The sequence below is a fragment of the Chrysemys picta genome, chromosome 9, assembly GCF_011386835.1.
Source record: "Chrysemys picta bellii isolate R12L10 chromosome 9, ASM1138683v2, whole genome shotgun sequence".
Classification (NCBI taxonomy): domain Eukaryota; kingdom Metazoa; phylum Chordata; order Testudines; family Emydidae; genus Chrysemys; species Chrysemys picta.
In genome coordinates, this window is record NC_088799.1 from 56,684,350 (window position 1) to 56,709,709 (window position 25,360).

Consider the following 25,360-nt stretch of genomic DNA (forward strand, 5'->3'; position numbering starts at 1 on the left):
GGATGAGGTTTTTCCAACCTAATGGGTTTTGGACAGTAAAATCCCCTAGGCAGCTTTGAAAATCTTAGCCCACATGCACGCTACTAGCCGAGCTAGATGCATGGGTTCTGTATGTATATGCCTCAGATGGTAATGACAGATGCACATGCCTCTTCTGGCATGATCCTTGCTAAAATTGGCTTCCTTTACAGTGCATCTTGTGGAGGTGAGATTTGTTTATACAGAGGGGAGAGATTTGGGGCTTTGCACTTTTTCTGGAGAACAACCCAGAGTTCTAGCTGAGACCAGCATATAGAATTTAATTTGGTCCCATGCATAGACCAGCTCTGTGATCAGCTGACATTAGCCAGGAGGGGTTGACAACATTTCCAAATAACTAAATGGCACAACTCTGCAGGACTATTGTTTCCCTTGGTTTGTGGCACTGTTTTGTGAGCAGTACCTGGCACAGAATGTGTGCGCTGTGGAAATATTTTTGCTCTTTGTCACAAAGCTATAGTGACGATACTCCATCACTCTCATGCTGACTACCAGACACATAGGGCCCCCTATAAACTACGCATCCAGGGACCAAAGTCAGATGTGGTCTAAGTTGCACATTGGTAAGATGCATGTAAGTCAGAGGGAATCTAAGGTCCGGACTACACTAGGAACTTAGGTCGGTATAACAAAGGCTATGTCTACACTGTCACTTTCAGCGCTAAAACTTTTGTCGTTCAGGGGTGTGAAAAAACACACCCCTGAGCAACAAAAGTTTTAGCGCTGAAAAACACCAGTATAGACAGCGCAGCTCCCGGCGATAAAGCTACCACCACTCGTTTGAGGGTTTGTTTGATTTTTTTTATCGCCGTGAGAGCTCTCCCCCAGTGATAAAGCGTGACTACACTGCCCATGCAGCGCTGTGACATGGACAGCGTAGACATATCCTAAGTCGCTTGGGGGTGTGAAAAAATTCACACTCCCCTGAGCAGTCCAGTTAAACTAACCTAACTCCTGGTATATACAGCGCTAGGTCAATGGGAGAATTCTCCTGTTGACATAGCTACTGCCTCGCAGAGAGGTGGAGTACCTGCACTGACAGGAGAAACCACTTTAAAAGTTCATTCAGATTAACCTTCCTAAGAGTCCCCATGTAGACAATCCCACAGGCGCCGCTATTAATTTGGCCCACAGAGCATGGTTGTGATTAGAGCTGGCTGAAATTGGCATTTCCATTCCACAGGCAATTCTGATTTAAAAAAAAAAAAACATTCATTCTGAAATAGAACAAAATGCTAAAATTTCAAAATGTCCTGTGGAATGAAAATTTAAAAAAAAATTTCCATTCAAAATTATTAAAACATTTCATTTTGAGAATGTCAATTCACTTTGCTTTGATGTTTATATGATATTAAAATATTAAATATATGTAAATGAACATTTGATATACTATAAAAATCAAAACAAAATGAATCAAAGTCATAATGAACACCATTTTGACACTCTCCAAATGAAACGAGAAAATTGAAGTCATTTCAACTTTTTCGCTTCAAGCATGTCATCGAAATTGACACATTCCAGTGAAACATTTGGATTTTGATGAAACCGCATTTTTTTGGTGGAAAACTGTTCCACAGACATTTTTTTGACTAGTGGTAGCTGTGATGATACTTCAGTTACAGGCACCAGTCCAGTGCAATGTTCAATGCAGTTCAGGACTGGGGCACATAAAGGACATACAAAGTTGACATTATGTCACCTGATCTGGGAGCCAAGCCAGTTGCTAGTCTATGTTAGATCAGCCTTAAGGCTGTTCTAGTTTAAACCCAGCTATCAAAGGCCCCCAGAAGCTATTCAGGCAGCTAGGAATCACCAGGGTGCAGGGATACCCCAGACAGGATCTCTCTCTCCCAGCCAGATCCCCTACTCTGAGAGATGAGAAAGGGGATGGTGTGGAAGCAGCTACAGAGGTTCCAGGCCACCCTGGGATTTCCCCTAAATAGGAAATCCTTCACCAGCTCCCAACAGCCATAGTGGTGCCATGATCTGTGTGCCCTATGGACTGTGGGCCCCTCCTTTTTGTGAACTCACCTTCTGGACTAAGAGAGAGAAAAACAGTTTTTACATTTAAAAGAAGTCTGGCTGTGCTAGCAGGGAGGGCATGCCTCTACCAGGCACACTCACATGTTATGTTGACACAGAGACTGGACGCAGATCAGTACCCGCAGGCGATCTCTCGCACGCTGTTGTCCTTTCTTCTGTTGTTCTCCATGAACTATAAACACAGAACAGCAAATGAGACAGGGATGAGATGTTCTCCCCTTCTGAACAGAACCCCCTGTAAAGGTCTTAGGCCTCAGCCCCCCAGGGAAGCCAGACATGCCCACACAGCTGGCCAGCCTGAATGCTCTGATTGAATAGCTGGGTCTGGGCCTCAGCTGGTGTAAATTAGTGTAGCCAAATGATCGTCAGTGGAACTACATCAAGTCATACCCACAGTATGTTGACTCCAGTGGAACTATGCTGATTTTCACCAGCAGAGGATCTGGCACAGTAACTTCAATGGAGCTACACTTATTTATGCCACTAAGGTTTCTGTCCCAAAGAGTCCTGGAGGATGACTATGGAGGAGTATAAAAATATTGCTCGAGTATGCAGGGGTGTAATCAGGAAGGCCAAACCACGATTGGAGTTGCAGCAAGGGATGTGAAGAATAACAAGAAGGGTTTCTATAGGTATGTTAACAACAAGAAGAAGGTCAGAGAAAGTGTGGGACCCTTATTGAATGGGGGAGGCAACCTAATGACAGATGATGTGGAAAAAGCTGAAGTACTCAATGCTTTTTTTGCCTCAGTCTTCATAGACAAGGTCAGCTCCCAGACTGCTGCACTGGGCAACACAGTATGGGGAGGAGGTGAGCAGACCTCAGTGGTGAAAGAACAGGTTAAGGACTATTTAGAAAAGCTGGACATACACTAGTCCATGGGGCTGGATGTACTGCATCCAAGGGTGCTGAGGGAGTTGACTGATGTGATTGCAGAGCCATTAGCCATTATCTTTGAAAACTCGTGGCAATCAGGCGAGGTCCTGGACGATTGGAAAAAGGCAAATATAGTGCCTATCTCTAAAAAAGGGAAGAAGGAGAATCCGGGGAACTATAGACCAGTCAGGCTCACCTCAGTCCCTGGAAAAATCATGGAGCAGGTCCTCAAGGAAACCATTTTGAAGCACTTGGAGGAGAGGAAGGTGATCAGGAATAGTAAACATGGATTCACCAAGGGCAAGTCATGCCTGACCAATGCCTGATTGCCTTCTATGATGAGATAACTGGCTCTGTGGGTATGGGGAAAGCAATAGACGTGATACACCTTGACTTTAGCAAAGCTTTTGATATGGTCTCCCACAGTATTCTTGCCAGCAAGTTAAAGCAGTATGGATTGGATGAATGGACTATAAGGTGGATAGACAGCTGGCTAGATCGTCGGGCTCAACGGGTAGTGATCAACGGCACGATGTCTAGCTGGCAGCCAGTACCAAGCGGAGTGCCCCAGGAGTCAGTCCTGGGACCAGTAGTGTTCAACATCTTCATTAATGATCTGGATGATGAGAAGGATTTGCACCCTCAGCAAGTTCACAGATGACACTAAGCTGGGGGAAAAGTAGATACATTGGAGGGTAGGGATAGGGTCCAGAGTGATCTAGACAAGTTGGAGGATTGGGCCAAAAGAAATCTGATGAGGTTCAGTAAGGACAAGTGCAGAGTCCTGCACTTAGGATGGAAGAATCCCATGCACTGCTACAGACTAGGGACCGACTGGATAAGTGGCAGTTCTGCAGAAAAGGACCTGGGGATTACAGTGGACGAGAAGCTGGATATGAGTCAACAGTGTGCCTTTGTTGCCAAGAAGGCTAACGACATATTGGGCTGCATTAGTAGGAGCACTGCCAGCAGATCGAGAGAAGTGATTATTCCCCTCTATTGGGCACTGGTGAGGCCACATCTGGAGTATTGTGTCCAGTTTTGGGCCCCCCACCACAGAAAGGATGTGAACTAATTGGCGAGAGTCCAGCGGAGGGCAACAAAAATGATTAGGGGGCTGGGGCACATGATTTATGAGGACAGGCTGAGGGAACTGGGCTTATTTAGCCTTCGGAAGAGAAGAGTGAGGGAGAATTTGATAGCAGCCTTCAACTACCTGAAGGAGGGTGGTGAAGCACTGGAATGGGTTATCTAGGGAAGTGGTGGAATCTCCATCCTTAGAGGTTTTTAATGCCCGGCTTGGCAAAACCCTGGTTGGGATGATTTAGTTGGGGTTGGTCCTGCTTTGAGCAGGGGGTTGGACTAGATGACCTCCTGAGGTCTCTTCCAACCCTAATCTTCTATGATGCTATGATTATCGCCATGCTGTGGAGGCAGGACCGGCTCTAGCCACCAGCAAAGCAAGCATGTGCTTGGGGCGGCAAATTTGCAGGGGCGCAAGAATCCAGCATGAGAGCTGAGAACCAACAGGGATCCCTGGGAGCTGTAGTTCCTTGGTTAGCTCCCTGCCTATAGAGCCAGCCCCGGAGCAGGGAAAGAACTACATTTCCCAGCATTCCCTCAGCCGCAATTAACAGGAAAAGGAGGGGAAAGGAGTGTAGAACTGAAATCTCATGCTGCAGCTTGCTGTACATGGTAGGGACAGAGGCAGCTCTAGGTTTTTTGCCGCCCCCCACCTCAGCCCTGGGCTCCCCCTGCACCACCGTGTTGCCCCAGCCCTGGACTCTCCCCCGCCCACACCCCCTGCTGCCCCAGCTCTGGCCCCCACCTGCACCCCCCTGCTGCCCCAGCCCTGGGCTCTCCCCCCACCTGCATCTCCTGCCACCCCAGCCCTGGGCTCTTCTCCCCCCCCCCGCACCCGCACTTCCTGCTGCCCCAGCTCTGGCCCCCACCTGCACCTCCTGCCGCCCCAGCCTGGGCTCTCCCCCAAAGAAAGAATTGGGTGGACTAAATGGACATTGCACCTCTCTATCTGAAGCCTAGCAAGGCAGGTACGTGGATCCCACTAGAATTTAAAATGAAAAGTAAGGGAGGGGAGGCTCTACTAGACTGGGCAGTTTTAGATACAGTACCAGGCACATAGGAGGATTTACACTTCTGAGCCATGGAAGCAGAAATTGACTTTTCCAGATTTAGCTAATATTCAGAAAGGGAATCCAGCACCTGCCTTCCAGATTTGAACACCCTCAAAATTCAGGAGTGCTCAAGCTCAATTTGGGCAGCTGTTACTTCATTTCTCCCAAATCAAATATACTGATCCACTGTAATTTGCTGTAGGAAAAAGTAGAATAAATTGAACAAGAAATGCTTCCCAGTGGTTATTAGGACTGGAATTGCTATTTCCAACGGCCATTGCTTTTATTATTATTATTATTATTATTATTTATTATTAAGTTTTAGTTTTATTTGTTTAAAAGGAAGACAGTGATATTGCATTGGCAAATTCCCCATAGAAACAAAGAATGGAACAAAAGAATAATAAAGGTACCTCAACTTTTCCTCATTTATGTAGGACAGTCTTATAATATGCATCCAGATAGCCTTCAATCACACAAGCTGAAAACTGTTCCACTTTACTGCAGTTCTGTAACCATATGGGAACCAATCCTGTCTGTGTTCTGTGCACATCCAACATTCCTGCTGAATGACCCGCCCTGGGAGCGAGTTGCCAGTGACCCAGGGCTGGGGTGGCAGGAGGGTGCAGGGTGTGTGTGTTGGGGGGGCAGCCAAAATTTTTTTTGCTTGGGGCAGCAAAAAATCTAGAGCCGGCCCTGTGTGGAGGCCAGCTCTGTGTGCCAGGCAGCAGGAAAGCTTACCGATGTGCAAGGTGGCGGTGAAGGTGTAATACCCTGCAACAGGTGCTGTGTATTGGCCGCTGGTCAGGTTCAGCCCCAGGCCTCGATGGAACACCCCCTCTTTCTGAGGCTAATAACAAAGAGAAAGGCAAGACTGCACACACTGCAAAACACCATCCCAACTCTACATATTGCATTAGGAGATGGGCGCTCAGTTAGCAGCATCCCCTTAGGAAACAGACATGCACTGTGTCTGCAGTGCAAGCAGAGGGTGATCGCAGCACGCAGAGTATAACTGTATCTACACTAGGCCTCTTACTGCCATAGTTATTAAGTACAGACTAGGCCTAACAACGTATATGAAAATTTGTCTTGTTCTCTAGTTGTTCACAGATTATCTGATGTCTGACCATGATTGTTTTCAAATGTGTTTGTTACTCAGAATTATTCATCAAATAATACCTGCAAGCAAATTTTGATCAGTAGATTAAAAAGGTAGGATGGCTGGTGAAGGACTTTGGAAAGCTCAGAGTTAGGGTTGCCTGGTGTCCAGTTTTTGACCAGAAAGTCTGGTTGAAAGGGGACCCGTACAGTGTCCAGTCACATGTACTGACGACACCAAAAGTCCAGTTACCACAGGTGGGGGGGCCAAGGGAGTAGGCACTGGGTCATCAACCCATGCCAGCCCCTGCTCAGCTGGGGCCGTCTCCTACCTGCATCTCGTGGGCGGGCAGGCTCCCATCCTAGCCCCGGAGTAGAGAGCGCCCAGTTGTGTGGGGGGGCGGGGGGGCGGGGACGGGATCAAGGAAGGGGAAGGGAGGAGAGTTGCGAGTGATGGGGGTGGGACCTCGGGGAAGGGGCGAAGCAGGGGCGGGGCCTCAGGGGATGAGGTGGAGGGGGGAGATTCCGGCTTTACTTCTGTAGTGTCCGGTTTTCAGAAATTAGAAAATTGGCAACCCTACTCAGAGTACAATTCCTAGCTCTGCCACCGACTTCTTATGTGGCCATGGACAAGCTGCATAATCTCTCTTTGTCTCTTTTCCTCATCTAGAAAATAGGGATAATAGTACTCCTTTAGTCTTGTCTGTATAGGTTGTAAATTCTTCAGGGCAGGGAATTCTGGGTTGTAGTGACACTATGAGGAGAAATCGTGGAAAAAAAACGCATGATTCTTAACTCTATGTGTAGTATATGGCATCATTATAGAGCAGAGTTTTTAAGGTTGTTCTGGGTGTCTTAACTGCATTTACGGGTCTTAATATACAGTAGAACATCAGAGTTATGAACATCAGAATTACAAATTGACCGGTCAACCACACAGCTCATTTGGAACCAGACGTACACAATCAGGCAGCAGGAGAGACCAAAATAAAAGCAAATACAGTACAGGACTGTGTTAAATGTAAACTACTTAAAAAAAAGGGAAAGATCTAACAAGATTAAAAATATGATTTGACAAGGTAAGGAAACTGTTTCTGTGCTTGTTTCATTAAATTAAGATGGTTAAAAGCAGCATTTTTCTTCTGCATAGTAAAGTTTCAAAGCTGTATTAAGTCAATGTTCAGTTGTAAACTTTTGAAAGAACTGTAATGTTTTGTTCAGAGTTACGAACAACCTCCATTCCCGAGGTGTTCATAACTCTGAGGTTCTACTGTATCTAGATTTTATGTATGTTTAACCTTAACTCTGAATTTCCTGGTCTGTAATGCTTATTTTGGGTCTAAAAATAACATCCGTGTAATATTTTTGTATCCTAAGTTACTGATGTGTACTCAGCCTTATCTCCATTGGTACATAAAAGTTTGTCTAGGGATTTTAATTGGCCTGCAATTGGCTAGGAGGCTCAAAGGAAGTAACCCCCCCTATCCCCATCCCGGCACACACACCTATAATATGGCACAAATGGCAAGGTGCATTTGGGAGGTCAGGACCTGATCCAATGCTCATTGAAGTCAATGGGAATCTCCCCAGAGACTCCTGTGGGGGTTGGATTGAAGTTATATTCACCTTCCTCGGAGAGATCAGATGCTGGGAATATAATTGTGAGAATAATGGATTTTTTTTTAATTCACTGGCAATTCTGAAAAATTGGGGGGAAAAAGATGCAATTTCAGGCTGAACCAAAAATGAAATGTTTCAGCAAATCAAAAAGTAGAAAAAAAATTGTTTCAGGTCAAACAAAATATTTCATTTAGGCAAAATTGAAATGTTTCATTTTGATTCCAGCCATTTAAAAACATTTTTTGTTGGGTTTTTAAAATAAAATTAAAGAAAATTTTGAAACAAAAAGGTGTTTTGAGCCAACAATTTGAAACGTTTCATTTAGAAAAATGACAATTTTTGGACTGTTTGTTTTTTGACCAAAACAATTTGGCAAAACCAACACAAATTCGGGAAACGTGTCAGTGTTGCTGAATCTGCATTTTTGCCAGTCCAGCATGGCAAACTCCCTCCCTCACTCACTATGTAATAGATCCGAAGTTCTTGCAGGGATCTCCGTTCAATGGAAATGTTTCTCCGTATTCGGCAGTGGAAGGCTGCCTCCACTCGATGCTGTGGCTTACTCTTTGCCAACGGACCAGCAACAAGTGCCAAGATGTCATCTTCTCCTCTCTCCTCCTCTTCCTCACCTTCCTGGCAACCTTCACAGGCCTTCAGGCTCATCCTCTCCCGCTCTTTTACCACCTCTGAGAGAACGCCCCCCAGAGAACCAGTTTTAAGAGTCACCGATGTACAAAGGGTTTTCACAAATGACTGCTCCCATTGGAGCCAATGGTAAAATGCCCCTTGATGTCAATGGAAGCAGGATGGACACTGGTGTGAATTCTAGTCAAAGCCCAGCAAGCTGGCACCATCATGATAGACTGAATCCCAGTCATCCTTGCTTCATGTGCTTGATCCAGGCAAATGTTCCGTCCTGGTCATTTTAGGCAGCAGTGAGGTTTTTTGAAGAATGCTCCCATTGGTTTTCATTGCAGTCATGAAGCCAGGAAAGGGCTATTAGTTCTCTGGGGTTCCCAATTATTGTTGCTGAGTTTGATTCTTAAGTATTGAGCCAAAAAGCTAATGGGAAGTCCTCTGAGGTGTTGGAGATAAACAGGGAATGAGTTTGTGACACACACAAATCTCACCACACAAGTACACACCTACCACTGCAGTTAGAAGTGGGCTGTAGCCCACGAAAGCTTATGCTCAAATAAATTCATTAGTCTCTAAGGTGCCACAAGTACGCCTGTTCTTTTTGCAGATACAGACTAACACGGCTGCTACTCTGAAACATCTCCAAAGACTGCAACGGAGGTTGGATTGGGGCTAAAGTCACTTCCCTAACACCCCGCCCACACAAACACAGACAAATAAGTACCTCATCACCAAGATGTGTGTTAGCAATTATTATTTGTGATATTAGACAAAGTGCACATTTGAGGTTGTAGTTAGTCATGTCCTGATGTGTGAGTGTAAAACTCTGTTCTGGAAAATTATGTCGAAATAACCGATACACTGAAAATGTAAAGCTGCTCCTGGGGCTGGAGTTTGTCTGGCTGAGCACTCATGTAAGAGGGAGTAAGATACCCCCCCAGACATACACCCCTTTCTGCCCTGCTCCAGTTACCTGGCTCTTGTGTCTGGGCAGGCAGGCTAAGCAGCACTGCATGCCAACTTACTGCCCCTGCACCCACCAAGGGGTCGACTCCCCATATGCACTAGACAGCAACCACTAAGGGCTTGTCTACACTGGCACTTTGCAGTGCTGCAACTTTCTCGCTCAGGGGTGTGAAAAGCCAGGCTGCCAGTGTAGATAGTGCACCAGTGTCGGGAGTTGCACTCCCAGCTCTGGTAGCTACGCCACTCGTGGAGGTGGGGTTTTTTAGAGCGCTGGAAGAGCTCTCTCCCAGCACTCTGCCGTGACTACACAAGCCATATTAAAGCGCTGCCACAGCAGCGCCTTAGCATTGCAGTGTAGACTAGCCCTTACTCTCCTTAACCTCAACCCTGAGAGAGGGAGATCAGGTTCACAAGGTGACCTTGCCCCCCCAGTAGGACATGAGCTCTTGTCTCTTCAGTGTCACACTCCCTGCAGCATGGGGCACCCACCTTCCCAGCCCAGCTGAAGTGCCTGTGGAGACGCACTCAGCCCACTCCATGCACTGGCTTTCATACTGTACCTTTCAGCAGCAGCCGGAAGTCCTTCAGCAATTCTTCTGGTGTCACCAGGGCTCCTTGAGGGCTGGGGGGACCTGGTGGGCCTGGCAGGCCAAACTGGAACCCCAGACAGAGCACAGAGCTACTCAGTTCAAATTAGGGCACAGCCAGCCAGTGTAGATCCAATAAGAATGGCTCCATCCCGCTGTGCCAACCTCTAGTCACCCACATCCTGGCACCCTTCCCCTTCCCATTGCCCGAAAGGGCACCTGCCTGTTCTGAACTCTGTGCTGGAATCTAAGCAGGATTGGCCATCTCTGCTGGATTGGTCACTGTTTTCAGCCCCACCCCCTCGGTCTGTTCTGGGCTCAGAAGGAGCAGGGCTGTTACACTAGGGATGCTGTGGGCCCTCTGGGTTGGGGGCACAGTAGGCTTGGGCCAGGACTCTCCATGTGGGGTGCAATGCGCCCAAGCTGAGCATCTCTGTGAGGGGAGGGGCACAGTGGGCCCAGGCTGAGGAGCTCTGTGATGGGAGGGGCGCAGTGGGCCCAGGCTGAGGAGCTCTGTGATGGGAGGGGCGCAGTGGGCCCAGGCTCAGGAGCTCTGTGAGGGGAGGGGCGCAGTGGGCCCAGGCTGAGGAGCTCTGTGAGGGGAGGGGCGCAGTGGGCCCAGGCTCAGGAGCTCTGTGAGGGGAGGGGCGCAGTGGGCCCAGGCTGAGGAGCTCTGTGAGGGGAGGGGCGCAGTGGGCCCAGGCTCAGGAGCTCTGTGAGGGGAGGGGCGCAGTGGGCCCAGGCTCAGGAGCTCTGTGAGGGGAGGGGCGCAGTGGGCCCAGGCTCAGGAGCTCTGTGACGGGAGGGGCGCAGTGGGCCAGTGCCAGGGATGTCTGTGTAGGGTGGGCGCAGCAGGCACAGTTCGGATCTCTGCATGGGGTGGCGGTGCAGCAGGCCTGGGATCGCTGTGTGGGATGGGGTGCAAGGAGTCTGAGCTGGGGCTCCCTGGGGTGGGTTGTGCAGACACACCGGGGATGTGAATACATACCTTGAATTTTTTTGATTTGCCTTTGTCCCGTTTCTTGCTGTTCACCCCTTTGTTTGATTGTTTCATAAAGAGCATCCAGGCATCCCTGGGGTCGATGCTGCGAGACTGCTCAGGAAGGGGTTCCTGTAGGACGATCAAAGAATAAGAACACAGAAAGTGACAGTAACCAGCTCTGCGGGCTGCTGGGTGGTTCAGACACAGGTGGGTGCCGTTCTTCATCGCTACTCCCATTACACAGCAGGGGCAGGAACTCAGCAGCCAGAAACCAGCCTGTGCTTTGCCGGAGTGTTAATGAGTTCCTTATTGCTGTGACTGCCTTAGCTGTTGGCCAAGGAGCTGTGCCCGTCTCACAGCATGCAGGACATGGGGAACCTGGCTACCTGGGGGACCTCTGAAAAACTCTGGACTCAAAGAAACTCTGTAGAGGGCATGCTTCTCTCTGGGTGGGCGCTAACCCAGTGCCAGCAGCAGCAGTGTTTCTGGGGCGCATATTTTGGAGAGAATGTAAACGGAGGTCATTAAACAGCCCACAGCACTTTTTGCAACCACGAATGTTAGCCCAGCGTGGGGGTGGGTTGTAGGCATATGGGCCGGTGGTGCTGGTGCATTGCACGGGGCGGGGGAGGGGGGGAGGTATGGTGCATTAGTGGAGAGGTATGGTGAGTTACAGCTAACACAGGTCCACTTAAAACTTCACAAGAGCACAAATCAGCATCTTGGTGAAGTGCTAAGTCTTTACCACAATTTCAGTTTGTCAGCTGCTGCCCTAGACTGTTCCTGTATCTGTGACACAACTCCTGTTTCACCTAGCAAGTGTCATCACACCGAACTCACTGATACCATGCTCTGGCTTCCCTGTTGGATCATCTGGTATTGACAGTCCATAATGTAACCACATATGTTCATTGACTGATGCTGAAATCAATATCAAAATACTGATCCAAGAAGTAAATACTAATCAAGGTGTAGTTGATGCTAAAGCTGGACGAGCACAAGTCCATGGGGCCGGATGTGCTGCATCCAAGGGTGCTAAAGGAGTTGGTGGATGTGATTGCAGAGCCATTGGCCATTATCTTTGAAAACTCATGGCGATCGGGTGAGGTCCCGGATGACTGGAAAAAGGCTAATGTAGTGCCCATCTTTAAAAAAGGGAAGAAGGAGGATCCGGGGAACTACAGGCCAGTCAGCCTCACCTCAGTCCCCGGAAAAATCATGGAGCAGGTCCTCAAGGAATCAATTCTGAAGCACTTAGAGGAGAGGAAAGTGATCAGGAACAGTCAACATGGATTCACCAAGGGCAAGTCATGCCTGACTAAACTAATTGCCTTTTATGATGAAATAACTGGCTCTGTGGATGAGGGGAAAGCGGTGGATGTGTTATTCCTTGACTTTAGCAAAGCTTTTGATATGGTCTCCCACAGTATTCTTGCCAGCAAGTTAAAGAAGTATGGGCTGGATGAATGGACTATAAGGTGGATAGAAAGCTGGCTAGATCATCGGGCTCAACAGGTACTGATCAATGGCTCCATGTCTAGTTGGCAGCCGATATCAAGCGGAGTGCCCAAAGGGTTGGTCCAGGGACTGGTTTTGTTCAATATCTTCATTAATGATTTGGAGGATGGCGTGGATTGCACCCTCAGCAAGTTTGCAGATGACACTAAACTGGGAGGAGTGGTAGATATGCTGGAGGGTAGGGATAGGATACAGAGGGACCTAGACAAATTTGAGGATTGGGCCAAAAGAAATCTGATGAGGTTCAACAAGGACAAATGCAGAGTCCTGCACTTAGGATGGAAGAATCCCATGCACTGCTACAGACTAGGGACCGAATGCTTAGGCAGCAGTTCTGCAGAAAAGGACCTAGGGGTTACAGTGGACGAGAAGCTGGATATGAGTCAACAGTGTGCCCTTGTTGCCAAGAAGGCTAACAGCATTTTGGGCTGTATAAGTAGGGGCATTGCCAGCAGATTGAGGGACATGATCATTCCCCTCTATTCTGCATTGGTGAGGCCTCATCTGGAGTACTGTGTCCAGTTTTGGGCCCCACATTACAAGAAGGATGTGGAAAAATTGGAAAGAGTCCAGCGAAGGGCAACAAAAATTATTAGGGGGCTGGAGCACATGACTTACAAGGAGAGGCTGAGGGAACTGGGTTTGTTTAGTCTGCAGAAGAGAAGAATGAGAGGGGATTTGATAGCTGCTTTCAACTACACCGCTACCTCGATATAATGCGACCCGATATAACACGAATTTGGATATAACATGGTAAAGCAGTGCTCCGGTGGATTAAAGCAAGTTCAGTATAACGCGATTTCACCTATAACACGATAAGATTTTTTGGCTCCCGAGGACAGCATTATATCGAGGTAGAGGTGTACCTGAAAGGGCGTTCCAAACAGGATAGAGCTAGGCAGTTCTCAGTGGTGGCAGATGACAGAACAAGGGGTAATGGTCTCAAGTTGCAGTGGGGGAGGTTTAGGTTGGATATTAGGAAAAACTTTTTCACTAGGAGGGTGGTGAAGCACTGGAATGGGTTACCTAGGGAGGTGGTGGAATCTCCTTCCTTGGAGGCTTTTAAGGTCAGGCTTGACAAAGCCCTGGCTGGGATGATTTAGTTAGGATTGGTCCTGCTTTGAGCAGGGGGCTGGACTAGATGACCTCCTGAGGTACCTTCCAACCCCGATATTCTATGATTCTAATTCTTGTCTGGGCCTATCTGCGCTGCAATCAGAGGTGTGACTGCAGCCCGTGTAGCCATACCCTAGCCAGTGTGAATAACAATAGCAGTGACGTTGTCTCAGCACTGGACTCTGGGTATGTCCTTACATGGCTAACGCATGCTGCTGTCTGTGCTACTGCAGCTTCTATGTTACTCACACTAGCTAGATCTGAGATAGCTCAGGTATGTCTGCACATGCTACAGTCAAGCCTCTGACTGCATTGTAGCCATAACTAGAGTGACCAGATGTTCCGATATTTGGAGTTTTGTCTGATATAGGCTCCTATTACCCCCTCTCCCCCCCTCCGTCCCAATTTTTCACACTTGCTATCTGGTCACCCTATCCATAACCCATGTGGCAAATAAGGCCAGAGCCTCCCCTAGTGTAAAGTGGCACCGCTCCACTGAAGTCAGTGTCAACTTACACTAGCTCAGGGTCTGGCCCATGAAGCTTATAAAGCCCCTAGTATAAAACTGGCACGTTGTTCATTGTAGCAAAGATCAGCCAGGCAAGATGTCTAGGTCTGAGTTCTGGCCCTAGTCTCTCCCTGGCTGTTGCAACAGCAGATGTGATTGTGGCAGAGGCAGTGGGCTAAGGCCTGCTCTTCCAAGATATTTTGCCTAGCTGCCTACCTCTCATTGAAATCAATGAGTTCTGAGGGAAGGGAAAGAGGACATCAGGCCCTCAGCAGCAGCCCCTCTGGAAGATTACCGAGCAGTGTTGGCAGGTGCCAGAGGACCAAGCTCCAGCAGACCAGCTACTGTGGTCCACCTCCTGCCAGGTGTGATGGGTATCATGGAGAAGCCTTGGCTCCACCAATGACACAGTGTACTTACTGTGGCTAGGAGGGATTCCTATCCCCTAGGAGGGATTCCCTCTAGTAAGCTAGGGGCATGGTTGGATGAGCGACTCACACTTGGTCCATAGAGTCTGGAGGGCTGTATGGCTGAAGGGAAGAGAACATGCCTGAGCTTTCATTTCTATTAGATGGGAATACTGAGGCACAGAGAAGCTTTGTGACTTGTCCAGGATCACACAGTGAGCCACCAGCATTGTGTGGATTAGATCCAAGATCTCCTGAGTCCCAGTGCTGTGCTCTGGTCACCCAGCCTGCTGCTGGCCTTCACAGTGCTGGACAGCAAGAGCATGAGTCTCCAGGCAGTATTAGTTCAGTTTACACCAGCTGAGGAGCTAGACCAGAGACATCTCCATACACCATTGTACAATACAACTGCACGGGCTACATTGGTGCCATCTAACTTGCTGCCCATTGTCACTTCCAAGTCCCTTCTCACGTTGCATGTGTGTTATTTCCCTGGGCGTGGGGGAGTTTACAGTTTATTAGGCTTCAAGCAGAGTACCAAAATCCACAGCATAAGCATCTGAAGAATTAGGTGCCATCTCAGCACTGCCAGGCACTTCTTGTGTGCCCTTGGGCCAGTCAGTGAACTTTTCTGTTGCCCCATCTCCCCCATCTCTACCACACAAGGGTGTTGTGGGAAGGTGCCAGGGCAGTGCAGGAGCAGCTAGAGATCTTCCATTTGCTGTACTTGTCATGTCTCTCCACCTGCTCATTAGCAAGGGAACTGTACACCAGTGGGAGATGCAGGCAGGACTTCCAGATAGCCACTAGTCACACTAGTTCTGCTAGTAGTGCAGAATCCCTCTATCCACCCAAAGGAGGGGACCGACAGAAGCCCAAGTGGAGAAGGCACTGTTAGCCGCTGGCCAGTGTCAAGGGTCTTAGAGGGAAGGTTGCTCCCTAAAGGGGTTGACAACACTGCATGGCTTGAGAACTGCCAGTCACTTATTGACATGTCCAGTCACTTAAAAGGCACATCTCACCTAATCAATTCCCTGCAACTGTGAGGGCCTCCAGCACTGGTGGCAGCTGGGGCTCACCTGTTCTCTTCCTGTTGCACACAGCAGGTTAGTCTCCTGAGGACTGAACCATTTTAGTATAACTAAAGTCATTGGGCTCAATACAGGGGTGTTTAGGGGAGGTTTAATGGCCCGAGATATACAGGAGATCAGAATAAATGAGTTCCTTTGGGCTTTGAAATTTATGAAATAACTGCCTAAAAACTCCCATCCTCATGGGAAAATCATGGGCCTGACAAATAAGTTTTGTGTAGTTTTATGTAATGCACTTGGCAATCAATTCAACCAGAGCCTAATGTACTTTCCATTGGTGGCAGAGGCACCTATAGCCTAGCTGAGGTGCTTTTTAATATATATTGTAAATAATAGTGGTCTACCATCTATTCCAAGCGAACAAAAGTCATCTTCAAAATATCACCAGCTACAGATCAACATAATCATACAAATGTCGGGCAGGAAGGGACATCAAGAGGTCATCAAGTCCAGCCCCCACCGCTGTGGCAGGACCACATATACCTAGACCATCCTGACAGTTGTTTGTCCAACCTGTTCTTAAAAACCTGCAACAATGGGGATTTCACACCCTCCCTTAGAAGCCTGTTCCAGAGCTTAACTACCCATACAATTGGAAAGCTTTCCCTAATACCTAACCTAAATCCCCCTTGCTGCAAATTAAGTCCATTACTACTTGTCCATTACTACTTCAGTGGAGATGGAAAACAACTGATCCCTGTCCTCTTTATAACAGCCCTTAACGTATTTGAAAACTGTTATCAAGTCTGTCTCAGTCTTCTTTTCTCATGACTAAACATGCCTAGTTTTTTAAAGCTTTTCCTCATAGGTCAGGTTAGTCTAAATTTGTCCAGTTTGTCCTAATTTTTCCTAAAGTGTAGTGCCCAGAACTGGACTCTCTACTCCATCTGAGGTCTCACCAGTGCCATATAGAATGGGACAGTTACATCCAATGTCTTACATGACACTCATGCTTATATAATCTCAGACTGATATTAGCATTTTTCCCAACTGGTCAACTCATATTCAATTTGTGATCCAGTATAACCCTTTTTGCAGTACTACCACCTAGCCAGTTATAACCCATTTTGTAGTTGTGCATTTGATTTTTTTTTCTTCCTAAGTGTTGTAATGTGCACTTGTCATTAATGAATTTCATCTTGTTGATTTCAGACCAATTCTCCAATTTGTCAAGGTCATGTTCAATTCTAATTCTGTCCTCCAAAGTGCCATTTTAGTGTCCCCCATACATTTTATAAGCACACTCTCCACTCCATTATCCAAGTCATCCATTAAAATATTAACTAGTACCAGACTCAGGACAGAGCCCTGCAGCACCCCACTAGATATGCCCTCCCAGGGTGACGGTGAACCGTTGATAACTACTCTTTGATTGAGATCTTTTAACCAGTTGTTCACCCATTTTATGGTAATCTAGACAGCATTTCCGTAGTTTGCTCATGCCATGTGGCACTGTGTCAAAAGCCTTACTACAAATCAAGACATATCATGTCTACAGCTTCCCCTCTATCCACTAAACCTGTCAAAGAAAGAAATTAGGTTGGTTTGGCATGATTTGTTCTTGACAAATCCATCCTGCCTATTTCTTATAACCCTCTAGGGTTACAAATTGGTGAGTGAGAAGCAGAAGAGCTCTAGAAAAAAGATGTAACAAAGGCTGATTGCCCAAGTGTAAAATTAAGCTGGGCAGAACTCAGTTTATAATTTTGAGGGATAATATCAATGTTTATTTTTAACCATTTGTTTAGAGTTTTATCAATTTAAATGTCCACATTTGCAGAAAATTGTGGCAGGGGTGTCTGCTAATGCCAGCAGACATTGTGATTCCAAAAGTTAAAGCTTTATAACTGTTAAAAAGACAAATTGTTAACATCCCATGGCAAACAATACAATGTGAATATCCTTAAATCAAAACTAAAATAATTTCTCAAGTAGCATTTTTCTTACTTTGCCTATCTGTAAATGTCAATGATCATCAATGGAAATACTTTTTTGTTGGTTTGTGCGTGTATGGCAAAAATCAACATTTATTGACATTTGCCAATAAAATCCTAATCCTTCCAAGCTTACATACCCAACAGGCCCGCACTGAGATTTGCTGCAAGTTAATTTTGGGTAAGAACAGGCCTGAATGATCATGGAAGCTGAATTTTTAATGTGCACTCCTGGAGCGGCATTACAAAACACCACTGCGGTGACTCCAGTGTATTGTGTTCCCAGTGTTTTAAACAAGTGCTCTGTGCACTGCTGCTGCTAATTTCGAATAGCCTGAAGATCCCAAGTCATCGGTATGGCTAGCCTCACAGCTGGCCCCCTTTTTGCCTGCCTTTACATCCACAGTGAGCTGGGGCACTTTCCAGATTGATGGTGCAGCACTTTGGACTCTCCCGGCCTCTCTTAGCAGGACCTGCTGGCAGAGCCCCAAGGTCCACACATTTTTTAAGCAGCTAATGTGTTTCTGTGCTGACTGATTTGCAAAGCTGCCCTAGCTGGGCTTCCCCAGCTATGCAGCTCACCCAACTTAAGGTATTTACGAATCTCCCTAGCCCATTGCAGTGCATATTGTTGGAATGATGCCAAAGAAGGCCCCCCGGGGGTCGGGTGGGATATAAAAGAATACCCCTGTCAAACAGTAACAGCTGGCATCACTAGCCATATGTTTTCCACCCATTCACAAACTATTGGACACAGCTTCTGTCTTTCCCCTGATCTGAGAGCAGAGGAATGAGGGTGGGAAATTCATTCTCCTGAGCAGCACTCTCATCTGGGAGAGAGTTTAATCCTGCAATAAGAAGAACAGGAATACTTGTGGCACCTTAGAGACTAACAAATTTATTAGAGCATAAGCTTTCGTGGACTACAGCCCACTTCTTCGGATGCATTGTAACCCTGCAATAGCACCTTTAATAACTGCTTGAGCAGATAAGTGGAAGGGATTTCTGGGCATGTAAGGACTGAGCCTTCTGGTCCGTCAGCTACTCCAGAAGGACAGAATATGTGAGGGCTGGAGTTTAGGGCTCCTCTTAGAGCAATTCAGTTTTATCCTTCGGAGCTTGTCTGCACTCATGTGGGAATGTGGGTGAGCAAATTATTGAGGCAAATTTGGTGGTAGTGGACTAGAGTCTAAACTGGGATAATTTACACCTTCTCCTGGCCCCTCAGGTTAAATTATATTATCTTAACCTCCCACAAACCTACTTACACAGTCACCTTTGCACATCACCCCTGCATTTGGATTTGTTTTTAAAGTAGCACAGATATGGTCAACCAGGAACTCACAATTACCTTCTTGTAACATAAGAATAAAGGGACAGTCAGTGCGAGTGAAAGGCTACCAATTTAAAAAAAGATCAAAGGATTTTTTTTGTATACTGCACAATTTATCTATGGAACTCATTGCCACAAGGTATTAGTGAGGCCAAAAGCTTAGCTGAATTGAACAAAGGATTAGATGGTTGTACAGTTAATCAGAACGACATCAACGGTGACATTAGATAACCTGCAAAATTTTAGAAGGGCTCTGAAACCTAATGTTTCAAGATATAAGCTGTCACTGCTTGGGGAAAGGAAGAAACTGTCTCTCCATAATTGTCCATTATGAGGATTCTTGCCCCTGCCTCTGGAGTATCTGTACTTGGAGACAGGTTCCTCATCAGGTGGACCACAGGTCAATCCCACTGCAGTTTTTATGTGACACAGTTGATCAGCTGTAACCTATAAGCTGCAAGACAAACTCAGTGATTGTATGTTTCCAACAGAGCTGAGAAAATGTTTGCTCTTCAAAATATTTATGACAAAACTGGAAAAGATTTGGGGCACTTGCTAACGTTTTATGAGCCAGTAGGCTTGCTTTCACAGCGTTTGGTTTGGTCCCCTCAGTGTGCTAGATTCTTTCTCATTGCAAAAGTCAGTTGCTCATTGACAATAAACAAGCGTAGTCACCCAAAGGTGAAAAAGTACAAAAGTACAAAACCATCCCTACCCCTCACCCCAGCTACCCACTCTGTGTGTGTGTGTGTAAAAAAAAAAATGAAAAAAGTCATCACACAACTCAAATTCCCTGAGTAGATTTTACTTGCAATCACATTCACTCAGCTCAGAAATTACACTCTCTGCGCATCACCCACTTTCCTGGTTTGGTTGCTCTGAGTTTAGATCTGTGCTCAATTCCCTACAACTAGATGCTGGTAGAATAAGTGCTTACCGGGTCGTTAGAGGCTGGCAGAGGCATGCTGCTTCTTCCCTGGCCTGTGGGATACTCATTCCACTGGGATTTCTTTTCTCGGCTTCTTCTGCTTCCAAGTTTCTCCGACCCCACTGAGCCAACACATGAGGCCACTGCCAGGAATCCCACACACAGTAATAGGAGCCAGTGGCTGGCAGGGAGGGATCCAGCCATCCTTCAACACGGCACCAAAGAGGTGGTCCTTTCTCTCCAGGAGCCAAAGTTTCTATGGCCACCCAGAGGCAGGCATTGTCCGTAAGAGCAAGAAGAAATCTGACTGTGTCCTGTTAGGAGTGGCGTGTTTGGGGGAAGAGATGATACTCCAGCAATGTCAGGCCTGTCCTCCCATCAGCACCAGCTCAGGAGATGGGTTGCCCTTGCAGAATAGCCGGCTGGTACTCGACAGCTGAGCCACCTGGCCCGAGGAGAGGGCAATGCGTCCTACTTTGTGGGGGGAAAGCACATTGTGTAGGTTCAAGGATCCCTTAGAGAAATGTCCCTGTACTTCAGAGTACTCCCTGCTCCAATCCGCTCGTGAGAGCTCGGACCAAGAGGCTGGGCATGGGCTTAAAAACCCACCAGCTGGGGCTGAGTCCAGCTGGGAGAGGGCTATCTCCCTTGCTTGCCTCCTTTCTTGGGCTGCCTTTGGAGCTGTAAATACAGTCTCTTCCCAGCAGCTCTCATGTGCTCCTTCCCTTCACAGCTGGAGGGGCCAGGAGAATGCCCAGTTTCTCTGCTGGTGGCTCTCACTCCAGCCTGGCCCTGGCTGGGATCTGTGGCTCATGAGAGACACCCATGACTGGTGCACTGCCCTCTCTCTCCCTGGGTTTCTCTGGGCACTGCTCCTGGCGCAGCAGACCTTGGCTGTCTCGGTCTGATATTCTTGCTTACATTCACTCCTTTTAATGAGCTTGAATTCCCCGCCTCATAGGCACTGCCTCACGCACGCACTCCAGGGAGCCAGAGAGCCCCCTCCTGGCTTCAAGTGTTAGGTGCAACCATTTCCAACCTCTGGCTCCATGAGCTAGAGACTGGCAGCTGGGAACCCAGGGACAGGTGCACAGAAGCTCCAGTCACACTAAGTACAAGGCAATTTTCACGGAGAGGGCCACAGGCGAGAGGACTGAAGCAAATCCCCAGCCAGCAGCCTCTAGACTCCTTTCAGCCCACGGTGATCTGAGTGACCCGCACTGCCTGTCTGGCTGTGGCTGCAGTGGCTGGAGCTACCAGCTCATCCTGAGAGGCAATGGCCCCTATTTGCCCAGCGAAGAACTAACCCCATCCAGGGCTCTGCATGCTTTATGCAAGTGATTCTTCAGCAAAGCTTCAGCAGGACCATAGGGTATTCCTGCTTGGGACAGCTGACTGCACCACTTACTAACTGGAGGAGCTGCATCACTTCCCCCTTGAGCTCCTCAGACCCTTCCATGGGCCATCCTGAGCATCCAGCTGCCAGTGCCTCGCTAGCTATGGATAGGATGGGCATGTCTGAGGTGGGCATGTACTGCTCCACTCATTAGCAAAGGAAAATCTGGTCTCCAGTTACCATGAGCACCTAGGGATATGCCTCATTGGTGGGTGCTGAACTCATAGGAGGGGTTCTAACTTGCTCAGTTTCCTGCATCAGCTGGGACACACTAGGGCTTTAATCTTTAAGGGAGTCCCCTCTCCTGACCGGGCAGCCACAGTGGCTAGGGCTTGGAGCTGCTATGACAACATTGCTCTGGCCATCCTAGAATCGGGTCAGTCCTGCCTAGGGAATGGAAGTGTCTAGTGCCAACCCCAAAGTCAGTAGTCTCCCCTACCCACATGGGCTTTGGGTTAAAACTGGCTCGGGTCCCCCAGGAGCACACAGGGAAGAGCAGGATTTTATCAAATATACACCAAAAATACTGGGCCCAATTGCCAGGGCTGGCCAGTGGCTGTGGAGCAGGGAGCTCATCCCACGCATGAGCGCATTTGGGTCTCAGTCTTGCCAGGTGCTGAGCACTCTGTCCCCAATCCAGCAAAGCACATAAACACGTGCTTAGCTTGAAGCAAGAGAGTGGAGCCTCTAAAGAGACAGAGAGTGGGACCCCAGCCCCACTGAAGTCAATGGAACCAGGATTTCTCCTGAGTCATCTTGGGGAACCCCAAAGCTTTTTGTTGTCCCAATCATGGAGCAGAAACCATATCATGTGACCAGAGGCAGATTTCCGCTTTGTGAGGCCCTGGGCCAGAGCAAATGGGGGCCCCTCCCCACCCCTTCTGCCTGCAGTCTCCCCCACCCTTCTCCCCAGTGCTCCTGCCAGGGAAATGAGGTTGGGGCATTGGGGCTTCCCCCACTCCCTGGCAGGAGCACTGGGCAGGTGGAACTGGTCAGGATGCGGTGGGGTGCCCATTTTTCCAGGGCCCCCCAATTGGCTGGGGCCCCTGGGCATGGGCCCCGTTGGCCCAGTGGCTAATCCGCCACTGCATATGACTGATGTGACTGTGCATGAGTCCCCCCCTTATCCCTGAGCACCCCCTTGCGACTGGAGGCCTAACACCAGGATTAAATCCCACATCCCCTCTTGGGCCCCTAAGGCTGGTACAACAGGCTCTCTTCCCTTAATAATACCTCCTTGAGGCCAGATTGTTACAAAAATAAATAATCAACAACCAAAGGCCCCAATCAGTCCAGGCTCACCCCCAGTGCATGTAGGCCTTAAAATCTCACAAGATCTAGGTCACTAATGTAGCACATACCACACTCTGGCATCTGCCACCACACCGAGGCACATTTCTGACCTTCTCCTGTCCTGCTGCCAGCCCACTCTTCCCATAGGAACCTGCCCTCCCCAGCCTCTCAACTGGGAGTGCCTCTTCACCACGGGAGCTGCCATCAATCCCCCTGTTCCAGTATCCTTTCCTAGCTCTCCAGCATGAAGACATTACCAGATAAATCCCTCCATTGCTCCTCCTGTCTTTAGCCCTCCTACCCTGGCTCGGGGAGCTCAGCTAGCAATCCCCTCCGCTGCTCTTCAGCCTTGCCCCCAGAAACCAACAGCTTCCTTCAGGGACCTTCTCCCTCTGTTTGTCCCTGATCCTTTATAGAAATTAAGAAGGTGCCACTCCACCCTCTTAATTCACCAAACTGGGGCACCTGTCCTGGCACAGAGGCACTGGACCTGCTTCATTTAATGGGGCCAGCCACGCTGTGACAGTAACTCACCATACTCTACAAACAGTGCCTTGTCAAATAGTGCATGAACAACCTGGAGCCCAAACGTGTTGGAATAAATAACAACCAATGATAAATAGACAACAATGCATAGAAATCACAACCCACCAATGTCTTTGTTCAGCTGTGCTCCATATCAGCTCAAAGCGTGCCCTGTCCTCACTGCCCTTGCCGCTATAAACCTTGGCCAACCCTTGGCCATCTCCTGCCATGATTACTGTAACCTCTTTTCCAGCCACCCTCTTCTCTCTCCATGCTGTCAAAAATACTGCAGCTACACTCATCTTTTCCCCAGTTACCCTGACTCCCTTCCCTGCCCCCTTGGCTCTTATCACACTAAGTTCAAGTTCTTTGTCCTCCCTACACCCTTGCTTATGTCCTATGCTCTTCTCAGTCCTCTTGGCTTGCTGCACCCTATGGGACTGAGCCAAATCCCATGGATGTTGATAGGAATCTTCTTTGACATCAGTGAGCTGTTTCTCTCACTCTCAGAAGTTATTGTCTTCAGCCTCTGCATTCTTGGGCGACTTGGGCTGCACACACAGACTATGGCCATCCAGAGCGCACATCTCTCTCCCTGCACTCAGTGCTTGTGGAATCCTATGGTATCAGTGGGTGGCTCTCACTCACACTTAGCAGCTGTATTGAGCACTGTGCATGGCTCCCACTATTTTAGGATAGGTTCAGTGTGTGAATATAGCTTGCAAGTGTGACTCTCCACGACATGGTCCTGGCACACTAAGAGTAGGGTGTTCCCAAGAGACTAGCTAGGTTTCCTACATGCTGAATGTTAGTGAGAGCTCCTTACAGTGGTAGCTCAATAAACAGGGAGGGCTTGGCAAGCAGAGTAATTCCATGTGCCGTAGGGTAGAAGCGGAGCCATCTCTAGACCTACAAACCCCTCTTCATTAGGGTCAGGTACTTGGTCACCCTGGAGCAACAAGGTGGAATGAGCCAGCTGACATGGTCTGGTAATAGCACCTGTGACATCATTAAAACCTTCCAACAGGATGACACTCTTGCTGGAGTCCTGTTCAGCAGGCTCATGGAGGTGACTTGGGCTTGTTGCCATGTGGACCAAGTTATTTTCCTAAACAGTGAGCAATATTAATGATGTCATAGGGGCTGCCAGAGGGCCAGATCTAATTGGTTTAGTCTTCCAGCAAATCCACATGTAATGATATCTCTGTGCTGTGCCATAGCCTGGTATGGCAGGGCTGTAGAGCACTTGCCTGCTCTGATTGCAGCACGGTGCTGAGATGGTGATATTATTACCCATGCTTGGTGTATGAGAATAGTCCAGTCTGACCACTGGAGTGGCATTCTGCAGTGTCATAGTGGTCAAAGGTCATTCTGAAAGCAGACCCTGCATAGATAGAGACCTGCACTCAATTTTTTAATTCTCCCTGCCTCATAAATCAATCAGTTAGTTTAAACATTAAGGGCTGTGTTGTTGGGCACCTTTGAGGAGGCTCAGCTGGGACGGATGTGTGGAAACGTAAAGGGCACCGGGGGAGGGGAGTGAAGAAAACTGGACTCTTCCCCTTCCTCTCCTTCACGCTCCAGTGAAATCTAATCCTCATTCTTGAGCTCTCGTGTCACTGTCTTGGCCCACAGCTCCCAGCAGACTGATGTAGCCAAGCTGTTCACTCTCGCTCCCCGTCAGAGGGAAGGACCTTGCAGATGAAGTCATGGGAATGAAACCTCCAGCAGTCCCTGAAAGCAAAGCAGTATGAATGGGAAGTCAATGTGTGGCCTCTTGCCTGTCTATGGGACTTCCCCTTGAGGCCCAGCAGTCAGTAGCCAAGTGAAACTAACTCAGCCAACCACTGCAGTGACTTCCCACCATACACAAGCCTGGTCAGCCCAGGGAGGGACAGCTGAGCATAGGGAGATGGTTTCCTGTATGCTATGGCAGGCTGCTTGCCAGGTATCAGTGGGACAGGGTGGAGAGGAGCACAATACCTTTGCCTCAGATACCTCCTCTGGGTCCAAAGGGTTTGCAGTGCATGTAAAATGAGCTGTGAGCATGTCCCACACATGCCTGGACACTAGGCTCTGTTGTTTGCAGGCCGTAAAGCAGACAAGCTTCTGCGGGAGGGGATGGGAGCGGGTGGAATGCAGGCCATTCAAAGGAGTCTTGAAACATCTCTATTAAATGCATCAAAAAAGGGTACAATCACTGGCGGCTGCAGGGCTGTGATAACTCACCTATGACTGCTGGTGCGGGGATATGGGGGCCTGCAGCAGCCTTTCCATACAGGGGTTTTGGATCACACACTCACCCATGTGTGACACTACACC

At 48.2% G+C, this 25,360-nt stretch overlaps 1 protein-coding gene across 2 annotated transcripts in view; it reads right to left on the reverse strand.

The window, feature by feature from the left end:
* ERFE (erythroferrone) overlaps window positions 1-20,734 on the reverse strand; it is a 46,120-nt gene extending 25,386 nt beyond the window's left edge. The window contains exons 1-6 of one of the 2 annotated variants that reach the window (XM_024111774.3): window positions 19,834-20,734; window positions 10,996-11,118; window positions 9,981-10,074; window positions 8,278-8,501; window positions 5,836-5,944; window positions 2,164-2,254 (exon numbers count right to left, since the gene is read on the reverse strand). In XM_024111774.3, the coding sequence (XP_023967542.1) occupies window positions 2,164-2,254; window positions 5,836-5,944; window positions 8,278-8,501; window positions 9,981-10,074; window positions 10,996-11,118; window positions 19,834-20,028 (836 nt within the window). In that variant the 5' untranslated portion in view covers window positions 20,029-20,734. The remainder of the gene's footprint in view (window positions 1-2,163; window positions 2,255-5,835; window positions 5,945-8,277; window positions 8,502-9,980; window positions 10,075-10,995; window positions 11,119-19,833) is intronic. The other variant, XM_024111775.3, reaches the window with a different exon arrangement.
* Window positions 20,735-25,360: the final 4,626 nt, after the last annotated feature.